This window comes from Lygodium microphyllum, chromosome 10 (assembly GCF_053477565.2).
Source record: "Lygodium microphyllum isolate KBCC chromosome 10, Lygodium_microphyllum_v1.1.10, whole genome shotgun sequence".
Classification (NCBI taxonomy): Eukaryota; Viridiplantae; Streptophyta; class Polypodiopsida; order Schizaeales; family Lygodiaceae; genus Lygodium; species Lygodium microphyllum.
In genome coordinates, this window is record NC_141144.1 from 87762564 (window position 1) to 87785224 (window position 22661).

The following is a 22661-nucleotide window of genomic DNA, read 5'->3' on the forward strand; positions in this document are numbered from 1 at the left end:
TTCAATTGGTATCAGAGCCGTCTTCCCAACTCTTGAGCTTGGTTTGTGGCATCCTCAGCTTCCCATCGACTCCCCACTCGCATTGGGTTTCCTTCCCGGCAGCCATAGCTCATTCTCTTGAGATCCCGTCACCCCCCAGCTTCCCAAGCTTCTTCCTGGCCTATTGAGGTACCATCAGGGCATTCACCTTGAGGTATTGCTTCATTATTTCAGAGATTTATCTCAGTCCACAGGTCTAGGTAAACAGGGTTTTCACAGGTTGTGGGCAGCCATACCTCACACCTCTTGGAGCTTCCTTCACCTGGATCTTGCTTCCAACCTATGAAGGCTTCATGAGGCTTGGTGTAGGCCTTCTTTGGCCCCCATTTGTTCCCCTTTGGGCCCCATTGTTGACACATGGGACAGCAGAACCCCCAGCCATCTCACGTTTTTTTTGCGCCTCTTTCAAAATCGCAATGCATTATGTGCCTCTACTGCTACCTTGAAATTATCTGATATTGAGAGTGCTCTTCTGCAGGAAGAGGTTGACCGTAAGAATTTGGATGCCTCTCATATGTCGCATACTATGACAGTTAGAGGCAGGAATGATGGATATAGAAAGCATGGCAGTGGTAGTGGCCGTGGATGGGATTCTGAGAAATCTCGGTCCAAGTCTCATGGGAAGTCACGTATCAAATCCCGTGGCAAGAATGTAGATGTTACTTGTCACCATTGTGGGGAAAAGGGCCATATTAGGCCACAATGCCATGAACTGCGCAAAGATAAGGGGAAAGACAAAGTGCATGATAAGTCTTCTGATCGCAGCATAGTGCCTGCAAAGTCCAGTGTTAAAATTGAAGAGATCAATGTTATGCAGCCTGAGGATGTTGATGATGATGATTATATCCTTGCAGCTTCTTCTAGTGCTTCGTAGATGACAGAGATACACTCTATGTATGCACAATGTTGGCTCTTGGACTTAGGTGCGTCCTTTCATGTGACACCTTGCCGAGAGTGGTTTCATTCATACCGTACTGTTTCGGGTTCTGTGCGCTTGGGTGATGACAGCTCTCTTGATATTGTGGGCATTGGTGATGTTAGGCTGCAGTTTCCTCCTGGCAGCAGTTTTGTTATGCAGGATGTACGTCATGTACCTGCTTTGACATGCAGTCTCATGTCAGCTAGATAGCTTGATGACGTAGGTTATCATGTATCTTTTGGAGACTCTGCATGGAAGATTACTCGTGGCAGACTTGTGATTGCGAGAGGTGCCAAGGCTGGCAGCCTCTATCCCTTGATTGTATCCGCTTCTTCCCTTGATCATGTTTCGTTTGTGGATTCTATCCCACATGTATCTCTTTGGCATGCCCGTTTGGGCCATATGTCTTTGAAGGGAATGAAAATGCTTTTTGGTTTGCAGTACTTACCACCCCTTGATTATGCATGTTTTGATTCATGTGAGCATTGTCTTTATGGCAGGCAAACTAGGTCTATGCATAAGAAGTCTGGTAGGCCACGCATGAGTAAGCCCTTGGCATTGGTGCTAGCATCTGGCTCAGAATCAGACTCCTATGGATGTCTGTGGACCCATGCCTTGTCAGTCTATGGGTGGTGTAAAGCATTTTGTTACGTTCATAAATGATTTTTCATGGAAATTTTGGGCTTATCCCATTAAGCTGAAATCCGATGTCTTGGATGTGTTTCAGAGATGGCTTGCATTAGTTGAGAACCAGTCTGGGTATAGGCTAAAATGTCTAAGAATAGATAATGGGAGTGAGTATGTCTCACGTGCTTTTGAGCAGTTATGTGATGAGAGGGGTATTAAGCGTCAGTTGACCGCCCCCTACATTCCCCCCCCCCCCCCCCCCCCCCGAATGGTTTGGCTGAGCGGATGAATAGAACCATCCAGGAGCGTGTACACAGTATGCTTAGCCATGCAGGCCTACCATAGAGCTTTTGGGCTGAGGCAGTTAGTATAGCTATGCATGTCATAAACAGATCACCTTCTAGTGGTTTGGATTTCTAGGTTGCAGAGGAGGTATGGACTGGAAAACCTCCCTTTTATGCACATCTCCATGTCTTTGGATGTGAGACATTTTTCCATGTGCCTAGGGACAAGAGAAGTAAGCTGGATCCTAAGAGTGTCAAATGCATTTTCCTTGGTTATGGGGATGCAAGCGAGATGGGTTACTGTCTCTAGGATCCGCAAGGATGGAAAGTGATCCACAATCATGATGTAGTCTTCCATGAAGACAAGATGCATTGGCACCCTAAGAGAGTTGTTGAGATCTGCAGGGTCATATTTCAGGAGGAGTTGAGAGCTCCCGTACAACTAGTTGGATAGCTTACAGCTGTAGCAGATGCTCACGGTTAGAGTATTGGACAGGCAGCTGGGCAGGTAGCAGAGCCTCGGTCTACTAGAGACAGACGTCCACCTGATAGATTTCAGCCCTCGATGCATTATGTCTTGGTTACAAATGCAGGAGATTCTTTCACTTATGATGAGGCTATGTGCAGGGTGACAGTCACTCCTGGGAGAGGGCTATGCAGTCTGAGATAGACTCCTTGCATAAGAATGACACTTAGGATTTGGTTTCCTTGCCTACGGGCAAGAAGGCTTTGCCATGCAAGTGGGTGTACAAGCTGAAAAGTACCCCTGAACACCCCAAGTCGGCATACAAGGCTAGATTTGTAGCAAAGGGTTTCAAGCAGGAGCATGGTGTGGACTTTGATGAGGTATTTTCTCCTGTGGTTAAGATGACCACCCTGTGCTTAGTCTTGGCTTTGGTTGCTCAGCTTGACTTGGATTTATATTAGATGGATGTCAAGACGGCTTTCTTACATGGGGATTTGCATGATGAGATTTATATGGAGCAACCTAAGGGCTTTGCAGAACCTGGCAGGGAGCACCTAGTGTGCAAATTGAAGAAAAGCCTTTATGGCTTGAAGCAAGCACGTAGGGAGTGGTATCATAAGTTTGATGCCTTTATACAGTCACAGGGCTATAGCAGGAGTGCTATGGATCCGTGTCTTTACACGAAGAAAGCCCGTGATGATTCTTTATTGATTTTGGTACTCTATGTGGATGATATGCTAATAGCAGGGAAAGCTCATGATGAGCTAGATGCTCTTAAGGCTCAGTTGAAGAAGAGCTTTGAGATGAAAGATCTGGGATAGGCCTTTCACATACTTGGTATGCGTATTAGATGTGACAGGCATCAGGGACTCCTCTACTTGTCACAGAGGGAATACATTCATAAAGTCCTTGAGCGCTTCCGCATGTAGGACGTAAAGCCCATTGACTGTCCATTGCCTTCTTATGTGAAGGTCTCACAGGCTGATTGTCCGCAGACAGATGAGTAGAGGGCTGAGATGGCCAAGATTCCCTATGCATCCACAGTGGGCAGTCTTATGTATGCCATGATAGCCACTCGTCCAGATATTGCCTTGTAATTAGTGTTGTGGCATGCTATATGGCTACACCTGGCAAGAAGCATTGGGATGCCGTGAAGGGTATCATGAGGTATCTGAAGGGCACTGCAGATATGTGCATATGATATGGCTGCCAGGATACAAGAGTCGTGGGGTACACTGACTCCGATTATGGAGGACATGCAGATAGTAGGAAGTCCACTTCCGGCTATGTATTCACCTATGCTGGAGGTGCTGTTTCTTAGATGTCCAGGGTGCAGAAATGCACGGCCCTTTCTACTACAGAGGCCGAGTATGTTATAGCCATTGAGGCTTGCAAGGAGGCCACTTGGTTGGGTCGTTTGGTTGCTGACCTTGGTATTGATGCTATCCCTACACTACATTCGGATTCTATGAGTGCTATTCAGTTAGCCAAGAATCTAGTCTTCCATGCAAAGATGAAACACATTGAGGTGAGGTATCACTTCATACGTGGGGTCGTTGAGGAAAAGTTTGTTGACCCTGTCAAGATCTCAACTGACTAGAATCCTGCAGATCTGCTCACGAAAAGCCTCTCTACAGAGCGCTTTACCTTCCTCAGGAGGTTGATGGACGTGGGATGAGATGACGTCTTTCATGATCCTGTTGTACATGTGTACATGTTGTACTGTCTTTTTTCTTTTTTTCTTTTCACTCCTCACTAAGGCAGATTCGCCTTTAAGTGGGAGGTTGTTGGGGACAAAGGCGCCTCCGCCTAGCCGCCCGTGTATTACTACACTAACAGTCACCACCACTGCACACTGCAGGTGGCGGGCGCATGTCACCATCACTTTATTATTTATTCTTTTAGTGACAGTTTGAATAAAGGAAGGCCCGGTCACACATTGTGACTGTTGGAGTTCCCATTTCTTGTCTCTCACTTTCTTGCTCTTGCTCTCCCGCCATATCTCTCGAGTGCAAGCTTCGATCCTTCTCACCTTTCACCTAAGCCGTACTCACCACACCACCCTTATCCAAGAACTTAGTCCTTAAGTGTGGGACAATACCCAGGCTAACTCCCACTTCCACTAGTATGAGCACAATGCCCCACATGGTAAGGTAGACACACCCCCACGCAGTGCACCTTCTTTTCTTTGCAGGTAACTTCAAACAATGCAAGCCACCAACTTCGAAGGCCCCATCATCACCTCGACTCTCATGACTGCCTATCAAATAACCGAATCTTCATTAGCTCAAACTCGCAAGTGCTATGGGACTGGCACTTGTCTAGGAGGGGGTAATGTTACAAGACATATCACGAACATAGACCATGCAGCAAAAAATAAGCAGAGGAAGACCAAGGAAGTCCAAGTAAAAAAGTGAATAAAGAAACTCATTCTGCCCAAGCAGGAAAAGTGGAGGAGAAGGCAAGATCAGAAGGAGGCTCTCTCAAGGATGAAAGAGAGCCTTTGAGGGCTCTCACAAGGAAAGTGCCAAGCGTAATGTAATTCATTTTATAAGAGTGCTAGGCTCCCTCCTGCGCAAGTTGTAAAGTCTAAATGGACATAGGTGAAGGGATAAGGCAACTAGAAGGGAATAGGGAAAGAGGAACTTGGAAAGATACCCGATCATATAAATAAAGGGGATGGGTGCCCAAGGGAATTAGGCTTGTATATAGACTTGAAAAGTGAATGAGGAGCTCATTCTTTGGTGTGTGGCAAAAGTGGTCTCTTCTTCTTCTTTTCTTCTCTCCTTCTTGCTTGCTTGTGTGTACTTGAGAGAGGGAGTGAGTGTGTGAGGGAGAGGGATCTTGGAAAAGAAGCTCTCCATCATCTCCTCTCTTCTTCTTCTTCTTCTCTTCTCTTCTCTTGTCTCACGCGCAACTATAGAGGATGGAGCTCAAAGGAGGAGGCTTGAGGTTGCTTGAGCTTGCATCTCGAATCGTGGAGCTACCAACTTTCTCGAGGGAGGAGGCTACTCATTTGATCGTGCATGGCTATGGAGGATGGAGCTCGAAGAAGGAGGCTTGAGGTTACTTGAGCTTGCATCTCAAATCGTGGAGCTACCGGCTTGCTCGAGGGAGGAGGCTACTCATTCGGGCATCAAGGTAAGCTCACTATACCCTTGTAGAATCAAAGGTGCATTGGCTAGGTGAGAGATAGCCATCTGTGCTCACTTGAAATGCTTGAAGCAATAAGCGGTCCATGGGTCTTGGTGGTAGAGCATGAGCTCCCACTACACATGTTAATGTAAAATACTAGATTTTCTAACTACTTGCTACTAAAAGTGTCTGAACCAAGAACGATCACTTCTGTCTACAAAAGAGAAATTAACTCCAAATCTAGTATAAACCCACGACAAATTGGAAGCAAGGTGTCCAAAGGCTTGCATTATGGACTTGGCCCATTTAAGGTCATTGAAACAAGGTCACTATCATCCCTTAGAGGATTAACAAATGTTAGGTCCTTTATTATTTTCTTGTTTTTTGCAACATAGTCACGTATACTCTTGTTTTCTCTCAAAGATATATAAAGCTACTATTTAAGCTAAATGTTTCTTGCTTTAATGCACATATAATATATTTTCCTATAATCTCCCATGCATCGTTACATATTTTGGTCTTCTTTATATGCAAAATTGACGTATTTGATATGCATATAGATATCTAATGTAATGCCTTTGTAGTCATTCCAATCTGATCTTTATATGGTTTCTTTTGCTCTTTTATAGGGTTTTTTTGATAGCTCTAAACAATCATCCTCTCTTGTAATGAGATCCCGTAGACCTTTACCCATTAAAAAAAACTTCATCCTTCATAGCTATACATTGCAGTTTTCCTTGGTCAACTCTTCACCCATAATCTAAGCAATCTGTGCATTTTCAGTAGCCCAAAAACAAATGTTTAAGGTCTCAAAATTAAAGCAAGATATCTCAAAATGCATGCACCAATATGCTCAATCCTAAAAACACAAGGCTAGGATGTATATGTTGCATGTACATCACAAAACATCCAAGCTCATGTGTGTCCACATAGGGCACTTTGAATATGTAGTTCTTTGATGTTCCTTCCTAGATAATGGCATATTGGACATAATATATCTTCCCATGGCTCTAAGTACCTATTTTGTCTCAACTGAGAGTTGGTGCTAGGAGGTTTGTAGCTAGCTCTTAGCATGTCACAATCCTACTGACATGTGGATTCATGCGTAGCACTCTTGTTCTAAATCAATTCTAAATTTGCCATGTGCTTCTTAACTTAGGTAGGGTTTAGTCTGGTTCGCTTGTATGATTCTTGTCCAAGCTAGATTGTTCACTTTGGCTTTCACACAAGGTGGTCAATGTGGCACAAACTTGCCTTTGCTTTCCAAATGTGGTAACTTGATTGGGTTGGAGGTAGGAATGAAAACTTGCAATTTGGCAAATGGGCGGCGAAGTAAGCCCAGATGAAAAGCCTTAAACAGGAAAACTCAACTCATCGATGGCTTTTGGCCCACCTCGGTCGCACGGTCTTGTGAGGAACTCACGCCCGGATGCACATGAAACCCCTCTTAGTTTTCAGCCTGCATGAACATGCACGTTGCAGGTTGTATGTAGGCTAATAAAAGGATTTGAACAAAAATTGCAATTCCAAAAGTTTCAAAATTCGAGAATTCCCGATTGTTGTAACTTTTATTCTAAAACGATTTGACAGAAAAGCTTCATTTTTCCCACCCGAAAAGGTTCAGGTGAGCCTGTGAGGGGCCCATGGGCGGCCCGTGATCAGCACCAGTCTCAGGATTCTAATCAGGAGACATGACGAGGGAGGAGTTGAAAGCATCCCTCTGCTGGATGTTTCTGAGACAGGGTTTATCGGGAAACAAAAACAACAACAACAACAACAACAATAATAATCATAATCGTAATTATCATCTTCATCATCAGATGCTTCAAAGGGGCCTCCCTGTAAACTCCTCTTCTGTGCTTGTCGACTGGGTCCGGCTTAATAGCATGTGGGTTGCATTGCTACCTTGAAGCCTATTGATGTTAACCTGCCCCAAATGCCCCGCAATTTCTTCTTTGCTTCATGCAGGCTCTGTATGAGAATCTTTTGTGCGGTGCTCTACAAGTTGGCCCAATTACGGATGGCTAAACAGATAGATGGTGGGTGCTTCACTTCATCCCACCTGTTGTTCTTCTCAACTGGTCTGAAGTAAAATGTTTCAAGAATTCTAAGATGTGCTTTATTAATGGTTTCATCCGATTCTAAGATGGTTTGTGAAGGATTCTGAGTCGCTTTATTGATTGTTTGTGATGATCTTCTTGGTTTCATGGTTCCCGAATCAACTGATATCAGAGATATTCTAGATTGTAGACCAATGTTAGAGGCCAGTTTATATTACTCCTCTGTTCATGCTTCGGAGATATGACATCGTTACCTGTTTCCTTTGTTTATTTGATGGTTGATCTGCTCAAATAGCTTCCTGCTTAGCTTAATTCTATTGGTTTCTGCTGAGATCAAATTTTCCGTGGCGCAGGTTGATCATTGCATTGTACCATCTGTACATAAAATTGGATTTCTTAATTAGAAGTTATGTTACAGGGCATCCAGTCTGGAACAGGAGGAAACCTGTTGTTAATACAAGTTAGGCTGATCGATTCAGTAACGCAAGTATGCTTTCATACACTTTTTATTATATCAAAGGCCAGCCAGGTAACCTTATTTTGGAGGATTCTGGATTTCTAGTTGACTACAGTTTCCATTGATTTCTTCTCTTTCAAATAATAAGTTTGGGCAAGCCATTGGAAAGAATCTCTTCTTCAATCCCAAGAGATGGATGGAGGAGCAACGGCTGAAGAATCACCAGGGCCTTCTGCAGTTCAGGGTGTACCTTGGTGGGGTAGTGTTGGTCAGCCACAGTACATACAACCTGCTCACTCAAGCCCTGCCACATCATCCTTCTTTTCGGAAACCCAAACAACAATACCAGCTATGAGTTTTCTTCCTCCTGTTTTGCAGCAGGCAACAGCTCAAGCACTTGAAGGTCAGGTTTGCCCTTTGCAGTATAGAATGGTGCCTCGTCCTTCTTTTCCCTTTTCCATTCAAGTGCTATTTGTTAGCATCCAAAGAAAGATGCTGATGGCAATCTACGCATATGGCCTTGTGTCTAGATGACCAGTGCTTCAGTCCTGTATTATGTGATATGTTTGTGATGTGCAAATTTTGCACGTGGATGGTGAAAAACACACTGCTTTTGACAAATGTTTATGGATAATCCTTGATTTGAGAACTATCCCTATGTACATTAATGAATTAGTGAACCCTGGTTCCACATAAAAATGAGAGTATCTGTGCATATGCATGTGCGTGTGTGTGCATGGGGTAAATCAAGATGAATTAGTGAACACTGGTTCCACATAAAAATGAGAGTATCTGTGCATATGCGTGTGTGTGTGTGTGCATGTGTGTGCATGGGGTAAATCAAGATGATCAGAACATTGTTCCCCCAACCCAAAAAGGGGTAAACGAAAGTGTATGTGCATTGGGAAGGAATCCTAATGACTCAGTTCAGCACTGTGTGTGGTGTCTATGCATGCGATGGTGTGTTGGGGGTTTCCCTGATGATTCTGTTCAGCTTGATGTGCATATGTATTTTGTGATCCCTTGCTAAGCCTTGAGTGACTGCCCACAACAGTCTTCAGCCCCCCTCCTGTTCACCATTTTTCCTGCCTGCTTCTATTCCTGCCCTTTTCTTTAGGCTATGCTATCATCTTTGTAACGAGTGAGATGTAGGGAACTAGGGGTTAGATACCCAATCACATTGAGTGGTTATAAAAGGTGTAAGAGCCCTAGTTTAGGGCATCTATGAATATACAAGAACTAACTCTGCACCTTCTCCTTCGGCTTCCATGGCTTACTCCCCCTCTTTCTCTTCTTTCCTGTCTCTCTATCTCTCTTCTTCTTCTTCTCTTTTCCTCTCTTTTGCTCATTCTCTCTCTCTCCTCTCAGCCTCTCTTCTTTACAATTGGTATTAGAGCATCAGGCTTTGGTCCTTTCCCCCTTTCCCTTTTCTCAATTTGGCTTCCTTTTCAAATTTGGAAACCCTAGTTGCTTAGGTAGCAGGTACAGGTGTAACAAGGAGTTGTGCATTTAGTGGTAGCTTTTCTTGAAGACAAGCAGTAGCTATAGCTGAAGTTCTTGACATATCTCGAGGTAAAATGGTTAATTTAGGAGGTTGTCACCCTTTCCTGTGCAACTTTTAGGGGGTTATAGGATAAATTTGGAGCCACAAAAGTTAGAGGAGGAGCCACAAACCCCAATTACTTTTTGCTTCAGGCCTTCTCTCTCTCTCTCTTCCTATGCAAGTTGCCATGGCTACTCGGCAAACAAAATCCCATTTCTTCTTTAGAGCCGCTCTCAATGTCACCAATTGAGATGATAGTGCCTCCCTCTCATTTCGAGGACCAAAACAAGCACCTTGGTTAAGTGGTGCAGGCCAAGATCTATCCCAGGCAACAGCTTGCAATTTATGGCGTATTTTTCGCCAACCCCTTCTGCTCCTTGCTGCTCTTCCCCCACTTATTGAAGCTTCAAACCTTCTTCCCTAGTGCAAGTGGCATCTCACAGACCTGCTTTTATCTCGCTATCCCCTATTTTTGACATTTCTTCCCATGACTGAAGTACCCTGTTGTGGATAGCACAAAGGATAGCCATAGCCACTCAGCCCGAGCACTCATGCCCATGATAACCTCTGAAATCTCAGCTATTAAGAGCTTCGTCAACCATTCTTGGCCACATTGATCTAGATTGAAGATATGGAGTTCAACATGCAAAGGTTTCTCATTGGCAGCCATGAAACTCTACTTGAAGCCTTCTACTCTTGAAGAGTAAGCATGGGATCAAGCACGGTAACCTCCATCATCAGAGCAAGCATCAATTACTTGAAGATTATATCCCATTAAAGGTGTTTAGCTTCCTCAGGCTGAATTAATGGAGGATTTGAGTCCCATTGTTGGGTCAAGCTTCCTTCATCTACTCCAAGTACTGAAGAGGTATGCTAATTAAACTTGAATCTCTCAGTTCATCCAATAACTGAGCTCAATTCTTTTGTTAGAGAGATTTAAGGTTACGTGTGGTCTCATACTTCGAATTCTCTATTGAATGCATATTGTCCAATTTAATTAGTAGCTTGCTTGTCCTTTCCCTATGGCATTAGAATTCCAATTAGCAATGGTAACTCTATGCAATTGGTTAATGCTGATCCTAACACTTCCCTTGTCATGTGTATATTGATTTGATTCCAAGAGAATAATAAGCCATTGTTAAAAGGGTAAGTGGCAGTCATCGAGTCACTGGACTGCCAAGGTAAGCCCTCCACCCAAGCTCTTGTTAATTTCTTGCATCTCATGAAAAGGCCCAATGTTCAATTTCCTTATGCATCTCATGTTGGCCGAGTAATTAAAAATGTCTACCTTGTAGACTCCAATTGAGGAAAAAGGTTGATGCTAGACGAGGTGGTAAGCCAAAAGAGAGGTGACCCTCCCTTACTACTTAAGACCTTGAAGGGGCGTACCACCTGGCCGGGCAGGACTTTGCCTGCCTCCTAGTGATCCGGAGCTAATACTTGTATGCAGGTGCAGGTACACTCCATGATCACCCCATTCTTGATGATATACCCCCTGACTAGAGGCATATTTATTGATCAAGACACCCATGTATGGCACTTGATATGTATGTAGTCAATGCAAGATGTATGGCATTGAGGCTTCCATATGCAGCATTGGCAGAGTAAACTGATGCTTATATATGCTTGGGATCATGCTCAACCACTCTAGGATAGCCACAGATATTCAATTGCAGAATTCTTTGATCACTTTCTGTCACAAAGCTTCATAGGTCATCTGGAAGAGGGCTTCGTCCCCTTCAATTTGAATAAAAAATCTCATCGATCAAAGTTCCCTACTAAAAGTTATGCTCATTTTACTAATGGTGGGTCCTGTGGACTGCACTCAAATGGCAGGGCAAAAAGGCGAAAGCAAGGCCCATGATGAGGTCCAAAGGGAGATTAGAGGCTCTACGGCCTCAATAAATGAGGAACCTAGCTCGTCATAAGATTATAATGGTCACATGCACGAGGAGGTGCCCGATATAGACCCTTACACTATGCTCAGTTATATCCTTTGTCAGCATGAGCCCCATCACATGAAAAGGCACAATGACATGGTTGCTAATCATCATCAGATGCTATCAAAAATTGATCTTGCAATCGAGCAAATGGCCCTCTTCAACCCTTGGACTCAATAGACCTTAGAGTACCTCACCACTCTTGTAGCCCAATTAGCCACTATCTTGATACAAGATAAGGCAAATGAGGCCAAACGTGAATCATGACGGTCTCCACCATTGGACCGCTTCATGGCAGAGGGTATCCTTGGAGCTAAGGGCATTCCCCCTACTACCATATATGATGTTGGCAAGCCCTCTCATGTTAACGACGAGCCACTCTTGAGCTCTCCCATCATCCACGTAGCTAGCCCCCCGTGAGACCCTTGCCCACCATTGACAGAAGCTCTCCCACTCTCCCTAGGAGCCCCAATGGTACTTATATGGCTCAGCCCAATAATGGACAGCATGGTATTAATGGCCAGGATGGAACCATGGACAGCATGGTTATCATGAGCATCTTGGGGTCAATGTATAGCATGGCTTATATGGACAGCATGGTATGTATAGGCAGCATGGTATATATGTACAGCAAGGCTTTTATGGGCAGCAAGGCCCCAATGATCTTCATGACAAGATTATTCTTACCAAGCACAATGGGCAATCACCATCCCCATCGGACTTGGAAGAATGGACCTCTAAATTGGAGTCATGCTTTAATATTTATCCGCACACTGATCATTAGAAAATTCTCTTCACCTCTCTCTACTTAAGAGGGATTTGCCTACACTTGGTGGTGTTACATAAGTTGTGAGAATCATCCGTTTAATGATTGGGAAGATTGTAAGATGTATATGGTTCAAGTCTTTGTATCTCCGGTGGAAAAAGAGTGGTTGGCAAGATGATGGTACCAACTTGACCAATGCAATCTCACAGTAAGGGAGTACACAAATCAGTTCATGACCTTGACCATGCATATTGAAAGTGTTAGTAATGATGCAAAATTGCACGAGTACATCTATAGGTTAGAGTCTAGCTTGTTGGCTGATGTAATGGTGTAAAAGCTTTCTACCTTATTTGATGCAATTGAATTGGTTGAAAGATATGCAAGAAAGTACAGTAAAAATGAGGGCTTTCATCAAGGTTTTGGGCAACCCCATACCCCCATGAGGCCAGGCCAATACGGTGGTGTTTTTAGAGGCAACCCCATGACTAGTAGCAGCCCCGAAATCTTGCTTATCCCTCCTCACATGCTGAAAGAAAATAGGGCACTTTTGGGACAGCACTTAGCTTTAATGGTGAGGGTAAATATACTAAAAACAAGCCCGAAGTGCATCAGTCTCGAGGGGTCAAAGTGGCCAAAAATTCATTTTCCGAGATGTTGTGGAAGAGAGGAAAGAAAGAGGCTTATGTTTTAAGCGTGGAGATAAGTACATGGCAGACCATGCCTCACAATGCCCTTACAAGATAGCAATGGTCAAAGTTTATAGCATGCATGTCATGGAGGATTGGCAAAATGATGAGGAGTCACATGCCTTGAATGCTGCAATACCCTTGCCCATGCTGAAAATGAGGATTATGCAGAGGACTTGGATGAGGAATAGTTCTATGATCTTGAGGATAGGTTTTCCTTTGATCCAGATGGCTGCCCATCTCATAATATTGATTTGATCACTTCTACTACATCCCCTCGGGCTACCACTTTCCTTTGCTCTATCTCCATGGATGCATGCACTGGCTCCAGAAGTCCCAACACCATGTGGATTCAAGGAAGCATTAATGGAAAGCATGTATTTATCCTAGTGGATAGTGGTAGTACACACAGTTTTGTCAATAAATTAACCCTTGCTTAGTTGCAATGCATCCCTATGGAATTACAACATCCCTTGAAAGTTCAAGTAACAAACAGTGAAGAAGAAATCAACACATATGTATGCTCCAAGTTTGCATTAGACGTGGGTCCCATTGATGTTGTCTTGGGTTGGGATTAGTTGAAACACTTAGGCAAAATTACTATGGACTTCTCTCAGCTCTACATGGAGTTTGCTATGCATAGACATGTCATCCACCCAAGAGCTTAAGAAATGCTCACAGATCTTTGTCTTGCACTTCAATAAGGAAAATTCAGATTAGTCCTCAAAACTGCCTAAGATACCCTCTTTCTTGAGTCTGTATGACATAATATGAGTCTATGGCTGTTGATAGTTGAGTCTTCCATCTTGACATCTATCATCATCATTCATGGGCCATGGCATACTACAATCTTTTATATTGAGTTCTAAATCTTGATCTTGAAAGTTTTTGAAACTCATGGATATAGTCTTACTATCTTAAACCTTTGGTAGAATCATGCATACTTGTTAAATCTCTTCTAAAGCTACATGTATACTCTATATTGTTGAGGAATTTGAGTGTTTTGGTGTAGAGATTCAACATATAGATGGTATTACCCTTTTAGTATGTTTAATATTAAAATATTCCTAGAAATAGACGTAAAATCCATTTCCCCATTTCCTCGTTTTGGCTTCGGGCCGGAATTTTGTTTCTTGCGACTCCGAAATGTCTTTTTGTATTGTCGGTTTCCGAAACTCTAGGCAAATATGTGTGGGAAAATAATGATGCCTAGAATGATTACCTAATTTAGATGAATGATGGAGGCATGTAGACATAGGTATAGGATGCATCAAGAAGCTGACCTAATGCCGAGGGGATAGTGATGGCTGAAACTGGCCACCTAGCTGCCCATGTGGCCAAAAATGAAATGCACTCCACTGATCACAAGTGTGCAGTGTGATTAGGCTCAAGTGGATAAGTGGCAAATGCACTCTAATCTCCACTTATTGTGCCTAGAGTGAGACAATGACAAAGCTCCCAAAGTCCTTGTCTAACCCAGACCAAGGGTCACAAGCAAGAAATTTACTTGGAAGAAAATGTAAACCATGTCGGCTAACAGTTACGAGGAATGCTGACTCAATCCAGTAGTCATTGGCATCTGAATACCGTTATGCAATACAGTAGATCATACTTGGAGTCTTTTCTGTCCTTCGCTTTCTCCACAAGGCTAGTATAGAATTGCAGCAATGTTTCAAGTTCCTTCATTGGCAGTAATTCTGCAAACTTGTATAGTGGTCACCATAAATCATAATCTTGGACACGCAATAAAAGGTGAGGCAATGTCCATGTCTCAAAAAAGCGCATATAAAAAGATCAAACATGTCTCTTCTTGAATGCACAATATAGTTCAAGCTCTCTCCTTAAGCATCTCAGTTGTTCCATGCTTATAATCCCTAACCTTTTGCCATTTGTCCATCTGGTACATGCCTATTAAAAGTAAGATATCTAAGTGGGATATTGTATACACATGATTACAAATAGTTTGTTTTCTCCATCTTGTGTTCATTGCCTATAACTACCCATGAACACCACTGTAGAAGGGGCAGGTGCAACTTTTTGCTGATGCTTGATGATACATTGTAACATTAACTTACCAGCTACATAAACAGTATGTGGTTAAATCCTAGTCCCCAAAAAGGATCACATAAATGTTTGTCAGCATTCCTAAAAGTACACCATTTTGAACAAGATAATATTATAGACATTTTAGATTGTGGGTCCTTTATGTAGCATCTTTTTCTCTGTGGCAAGCTGTTCCCTTGAGTTTCATTACATGTTATGGAGAGAGGTTTAAGTTATGGAAATATATTTTTAACTTTCTTTTTGTATGGTGTTATGGCTGAAGGAAATGACAAGGAGCAATCCCAACCGTGTGCTTCAGGACTTCCCCCTCCGACTACTGCAACCCATTATATGTTACCATCAACCCAGCTTGAAGTGGGATGTTCTGTGGTATATTTCAAGCTTCAAAAATCTAAACTTGAGTGTATTAGTCATAAATGCTTTGTAATAAACCATTTTCTCTGTATTTGTATAACCTTTACCAGGGTCTTGCTTCTTATCCTTACACAAATGCCTATTTGACTGGAATGGTTGCTGCATATGGTGCCCAAGCGATGGTAAGTGATTGTGGCATGCCTAATATGCATAGTACACTCTATGCTCACATAGATTTTTTTCTACTCATTAAATGAACATAAATGTTATCTTGTTACCGAATCCAGATCCAACCTCACATGCTTGGTATTCAGCAATCACGTATGCCTTTGCCGTCTGACATTATAGAGGAAGAGCCTGTGTATGTCAATGCTAAACAATATCATGGCATACTGAGGCGTAGGCAATCTAGAGCCAAGGCTGACTCTGAAAACAGACTTATGAAATCTAGGAAGGTATAAAAATGTTTTAATATTGTCTTTGTGGGCATTTAATAATGTTGTCGAGGCATGATTTGAAAACTCGTATGTATGTCCTTGCTGTTGTGTAGCAGCTGCAGTGTTCATACTGGAGATCTAATGAAGTTTTATTGGCAGCCTTACTTGCATGAGTCACGACACCTTCATGCCTTGAGAAGAGCAAGGGGGTGTGGAGGTCGTTTCTTAAACAGAAAATTGGAGGAAACAAATGTGGCCAGGTCATCCTCAAAGCAAATGGCTGAAGTGGAGATTGACTTAAAAAGACAGCAACTGGGTGCATCAGAAAATAACTCTTTGCAGACATTAAACGACAGTGCACCAGTTAGTCTACAGCCATAAAATCAACTCTCCACCCTATGACAGTTCAGGTGTACTCACAACTAGAGCCATGATCCTATGCATCATGTGGCCTCTCTAGATATCAATGAGGATGATAGTGGGGAAGCAGAGGGAGTTTGGACAAATGGCTAACAATAGAGAGCTGCTGCAATGCAATGATAGATCTGCATGATATCTGCTTAATCACTGGTTTTATACATTTTCCATGATGTGCAAATGATTACCATAGTGAATGAGAGTATCATGCCACATACTATGGTATACATTTTCCATGATGTGCAAATGATTACCATAGTGAATGAGATGTGCATTGAGACTTAGAAGTTGAAGTATTTATGGTTCCTAAGTGAAGTCAAACAAATGGCCATATGCCAAGTTTCTAAATGTTGTCCTCTCTTACCCCTATTCTTGAGAAGCTTGAAACTCTTATACCATGTCATTACGTATCAGCTATCCTATTTGTAAACTTCAAAGATTCACTATCTCAAGAAAACCAATAGCTCTATTTCAAACTTCATATAGCTTTCAATCACTATCAGTGGTATGACCTTAAGGAACTCTATGACGTTGTGAGGAATGGGAAATGGAGCATAATGAGAATAACTTATTTTGAAAGAGTGATAATAAAAGACCATTTGTTCAAGAGGAATCCCTAAAGAGTGACAAAAGTAGTAGTAGAACTAGCTATCACATCAAAGTAGATGATGCCCTACATTGCTTCTAATACTCAGTTTTTCCCCGACCTCTATCCATAAACAAGGTAATTATTTGAAGAAGAAAAGAAACACTACATGCAAGGAGGAAAGTGTTTCAAATGTGGGAAAACATGCCACATAGCAAACTTAAGATCTTAGTTACAATTCGTCCATGCATGATGTGGTGGCCAATACACATCATGATTTGGAGATGTGAAAACTATTACAGACTTGGGATGATTACAAAAAATAAGCAAGCATTATTCTTGATAGACATTGAGACAATGAAAACTTCATTTCTTTGTAGTTGGCTGAAAAGCATATAAGAAGAAAAACAACACTAAATTAAAGAAGGAATATGCTTCAAATGTGGAAAAATTTACCACATAGCAAAGCAATATTTAAATAAAGGATAGAACAATGTATTTGACAACATATCCAAGACATAAGTTACACTTAGTTAGTATCCATGGGTGATGTGATGGCAAATACATATACTTTAGAGATCCAAACATAATTAGAGGCTTGGGAATAATTTCATAGTAAGCAATAGGCTAAAGAATGAAGATATGGATACTCGAGCGACCTTGCCAAGATTTAAATGCCCACAATGGTGATCTAAGACAATGGGGTTTAGTAGCATATGTGAGAGAGAGAGAGAGAGAGAGAGAGAGAGAGAGAGAGAGAGAGAGAGAGAGAGAGAGAGAGAGAACTCTTACAAGTACACAACAAGGTGAATAGATTGATGTGATAGATGTTAATGATAGTATTAAGTGATAGGGTATGAATATATAGAATAAGCTACGTAACTAACTCTTTGATCCTTATTTAATGCTAAGTGGTGTAAAAGGTGTTCACACCTAAACATGCATTTTCACACAATAATGTGTGTTCATACCATGAGGATAAATAAATCTAATAGACCCTCATTCCGGTCATTGGGTGGTTGAAATTGTGACAAAACATATGAAAAAGGAAAAGTGAAGGCCTTATCTTGAAGTAGTGCATAATCCCATATAATGATTATGGAAAAGAAGATATATGTAACATGAATGAGAGAGGTGGAATGTGAGGATGACATGGTCCACTGAGAGGCTTATGGATCCAAAGTAAGATATGGTTCAAAGGTTCATGTGCATTGACACAAAGGCTGATCAAAAGCCAACATGGCTCAAAGGCACTAGGCATATGATTAGAGATTAAATACATGGGTATAGCTTTCAGGATCAACTCAGAGGTCACGTGGGTAGTAGTGGTTACAATACCCCTTGAAATATAGCTCCTAATAGACTTGTAAAAGAAAAGTACAAATATTTTTGGATAAGAATCCAGGCAAAGTAGCTTATATAGTAAATGGATGTGTTTGAAAAGGTCTTAACACATGCATTGGTATGATCAATGTCTAATTTAAAAACATATTATTTATTTATTTATTAATTTATGATCTAAATCAAACTGCATATTCATAGGATTTATCATTGCCAAGAGAGAATGATTGAATGGATACATTAAGGACCTTGTTAGACATAGTAGGTGGCTCATTAGTGTCACTTTCAATAATGTATTAGCAACCACAAATTGGGAGTGTTGCTTATCTTCTTCTTGTAACATTGGTCAATAATATGACCAATACACTTGTAATATCGACACTTGGACGGTTGTCTCTTGATGTAGAAGGTTGCAAGTGCTATGCCAACACCTTTGTTGCGCCTTTTGTCATTCAAAAGGATGGTGACCATTTCTTCGTATTTAATCTCTCGAGCCACCTTCAGAGTTGTTATAGTTTCATGGAATTGTGCTTCTTTCATCAAGCTATTAAGAAGTAAAACCTTTTTATCATCAAGTTATTGTTTTGAGAGTTGTTATAGTTTCATGGAATTGTGCTTCTTTCATCAAGCTATTATGAAGTAAAACCTTTTAATCGCCATCTGGACGACTATTGAGAGTAGTCAATCGTTGGTAAAGGAGACTTAAATAAATAAGATGTTGCTTAAAAGTCACCGAAGGATTGTAGGAGAAACTAAACAATTGCATCTCCATGAAAAATTTCAAATGTGACTTGAAGGTTGCCTAATATCTCTTTTGCTATTTTTGTGAGATCAAGGTGATGAATAAGATTGTCAAAGAGGTTGTGCCTAATGATGGTGAGTCCACTCTTGTTCTTCTTGAGACATTCTTGATGAAGTTATGGGTTTACTCAAATGTGCTCTAGCTCATTAATGTGTAGGAATCTCCATGGCTTCTTCTCATGCTAGTTTGAGGCACATGGGGGCTACAATCGGAACACGAAGATCTACTGCTACTGCTAGTGCAATTGCATCTTTAGGAAAAATTTGGAGTTATTAATCTCTCTCCTAAATGTGACTTGAAGGCTGTCCGATATCTCTTTTGTTGTTTTTGTGAGATCAAGCCGATGAAGAAGATTGTGAGAGGTTATGCCCAATGATGGTAAGCATACTCTTGTTCTTCTTAAGCCATTCCAAATGAAGTTATGGGCTTACTCGAATTTGCTCTAGCTCATTAATGGATAGGAACCTCCATGGCTTCTTTTCATACTGGTTCAAGGCACATGGGGACTACACTCAGAATATGATCTTCTACTACTACTGCTACTGCTATTGTTATTGCTACTGTTACTGCTGCTGCTACGATCGTGACCACGACTACCACTACCACTACCACTACCACTACCACTACCACTACCACTACCACTACCACTACCACTACCACCACCACCACTATTACTACTACTACTGGATTGCACTCGGAACATGAAGATCTGCTACTACTACGACCGTGACCACGACTACCACTACCACTACCAATATCACTACCACTACTGCTATTGCTACTGCTGCTACTGCTACTACTACTAGTACTACCACTACCACTACCACTACCACTACCACTACCACTACCACTACCACTACCACTACCACTACCACTAGCACTACCACCACCACCACTATTACTACTACTACTGGATTGCACTCGGAACATGAAGATCTGCTACTACTACGACCGTGACCACGACTACCACTACCACTACCAAAATCACTACCACTACTGCTATTGCTATTGCTGCTACTGCTACTACTACTACTACTACCAATATCACTACCACTACTGCTATTGCTACTGCTGCTACTGCTACTACTACTAGTACTACTACTACTGCTACTACTGCTACTACTGCTAGTGCTACTACTACTACTGCTACTGCTACTGCTACTGCTACTGCTACTGCTACTGCTACTGCTACTGCTACTGCTACTGCTACTGCTACTGCTACTGCTAGTGCTAGTGCTAGTGCTAGTGCTAGTGCTAGTGCTACTGCTACTGCTACTGCTACTGCTACTGCTACTACTACTACTGTTGTGTATTAGTAGTTGTTGCTGCTGCTCCTCCTACTGCTGCTGCTACTGCTACTGCTACTGCTACTGCTACTGCTATTGCTACTACTGCTACTACTGCTACTGCTACTGCTATTGCTACTACCGCTGCTACTACCGCTACTACTGCTAGTGCTAGTGCTAGTGCTACTACTGCTACTACTACTCCTACTGCTACTCCTATTGCTACTGCTACTCCTACTGCTACTGCTACTACTACTGCTACTTTACTACTGTTGCTACTGCTACTACTACTACTACTGCTACTACTACTACTGTTGCTGCTACTACTACTACTGTTACTACTACGGCTATTGTTACTGCTACTACTGTTGTGTAGTAGTAGTTGTTGCTGCTACTCCTACTACTACTATTACTGCTACTGAGAGGTGGTCTTTTTGGGCTAGATTATGCTTAGAGAGAGAGAGAGAGAGAGAGAGAGAGAGAGAGAGAGAGAGAGAGAGAGAGAGAGAGAGAGAGAGAGAGAGAGAGAGAGAGAGAGAGAGAGAGAGAGAGAGAGAGAACTCTTGCAAGTACACAACAAGATGAATAGATTGATGTGATAGATGTTGATGAAAGTACACATGATAGGGTTTGAATATATAAGCTAAGCTATGTAGCTAACCCCTTTGACCCTTATTTAATGCTAAGTGGTGTAAATAGTGTTCACATCTAAACATGCACTTTTATGCAAAATAATATGTGTTCACACACAAGGATAAATAAATCTAACAAAGACTACAAAGACCAATATATCTTCTTGATTGCAAATCTTAATAGTCACCATGTAATTTGTTGTATGTCTTGGAATCATATAGTACATTTAAATATCTTATTTAAAGAAACAAATTGGAACTCACACATAGAGGTAAGAAGTACGATATCCAAGTAGGGGTAACTAGAGACACTTTATTAGTTGTAAGCTGGATGTAAGTCTCTAGGGAAATTAAATGATTGTGTACAATGTTGTTTCCTTTATGTGTATAATATATATTGTATATGAATGCCAAAAGTGAAGAGTAAAACTCTTAGAAATGACAAGGATGATATTTAAAAAAAACTTTCTTGAAAAGTGTTGAAGATTGCCATTTTGATATCATTTCTAGTGGTTGACCTTCAAATATTGTATTGCATTGTGTAAGCATTCCCCAACAAGAAAAAGTAGAAATGTAAGTGAAAGCCATACTTAGCTCTGGGCTAATTAGGCAAAGTATCTCACAATCATTCTCCCTAGTTTCTCTTGTTTGAAAGAAGGGTGAAACATGATGTGCATCAATAATAAAGCTATTTAAGAAATTAGTATGAGGAATCAAAATCTTCAATTGACAATCATCTAGATAGTGTAGGGGGACTCAAAAATATTTAAACACCATATTAGGGAATTTGGAAATTTCCCAAGTCCCACTTTCAAATAAGAGGTAAAGTTTTGACCATGTGGCTAAATCTAAACCCACATTTGAAAGTGGGACTTGGGAAGGCAACCTATATAGTACTTGGGGTAGACTCCACTTCCAAGCAAGGGAACAAGATTTGACCATGTGGTTAAATATGACCTATATTGATAATTCCCAAAGTGTATAAAAATTATCAAATTCCCTAATAGAGTGCTTTAGCTGCACTGATCTAAATGTTCAAATATCAATGGGAGAAGGGTCCATTATGAGATGAGAGGCGGCAAACCCATAACCAAAGCGAGAAAGAGAATACCCAAAAAGCTACTTAAGCATGCAAGTGAAAGCATGGTTTGGTGGTACATCATGGATTATCAAGGATACAATCTCTTTTTGGTACATCACACCTCAAAATTGGTTTCTTATTTTCTTGTTTTTTTTGTTTGTAATGGTTACTTTTCCACCTTCCCATAATAATTTCCTCACACACACACACACACACACACACTCTCTCTCTCTCTCTCTCTCTCTGTGTGTCTCTGTGTCTCTCTGTCTCTTTGTCTCTCTTTGCCCCCCTTGTGCTATTATTACCCTCCATAGGTGTTTATGTAGCTTTTGTATGTGTTTGTGTGTCATGCCATCTCGGGCCATAGTGGATGCTGACAAAGTTTTCTTGCTCTCTCTCATGTGCAACCACCTTTCATAGTCAATTTTGTTCATAGTCAATTTTGTTCATAGTCAATTTTGTAGCTCTATGTGTGTGTGTGTGTGTGTGTGTGTGTGTGTGTGTGTGTGTGTGTGTGTGTGTGTGTGTGTGTGTGTGTGTGTGTGTGTGTGTGTGTGTGTGTGTGTGTGTGTGTGTGTGTGTGTGTGTGTGTGTGTGTGTGTGTGTGTGTGTGTGTGTGTGTGTGTGTGTGTGTGTGTGTGTGTGTGTGTGTGTGTGTGTGTGTGTGTGTGTGTGTGTGTGTGTGTGTGTGTGTGTGTGTGTGTGTGTTCACCTTCCATAGCTCTTTTTGTCTCTATAC

The 22661-nt window shown here is 41.7% G+C and overlaps 1 protein-coding gene across 11 annotated transcripts; it reads left to right on the forward strand.

The window, feature by feature from the left end:
• Positions 1-7083: 7083 nt before the first annotated feature.
• On the forward strand, positions 7084-16673 carry LOC148030254 (nuclear transcription factor Y subunit A-7-like). Of its 11 annotated transcripts, none has more exons than XM_087686549.1 (7): positions 7201-7311; positions 7439-7509; positions 7884-8390; positions 15249-15355; positions 15451-15522; positions 15628-15795; positions 15937-16673. In XM_087686549.1, exons 3-7 carry the CDS (start codon positions 8180-8182, stop codon positions 16156-16158), a joined length of 780 nt encoding a protein of 259 aa, XP_087542675.1. In that variant the 5' UTR covers positions 7201-7311; positions 7439-7509; positions 7884-8179; the 3' UTR covers positions 16159-16673. The 11 variants fall into 11 exon arrangements, with proteins under 11 accessions (XP_087542676.1, XP_087542677.1, XP_087542669.1 ...); XM_087686547.1 differs by having other exon boundaries at positions 7949-8390; XM_087686548.1 differs by having other exon boundaries at positions 7207-7267; positions 7949-8390.
• Positions 16674-22661: the final 5988 nt, after the last annotated feature.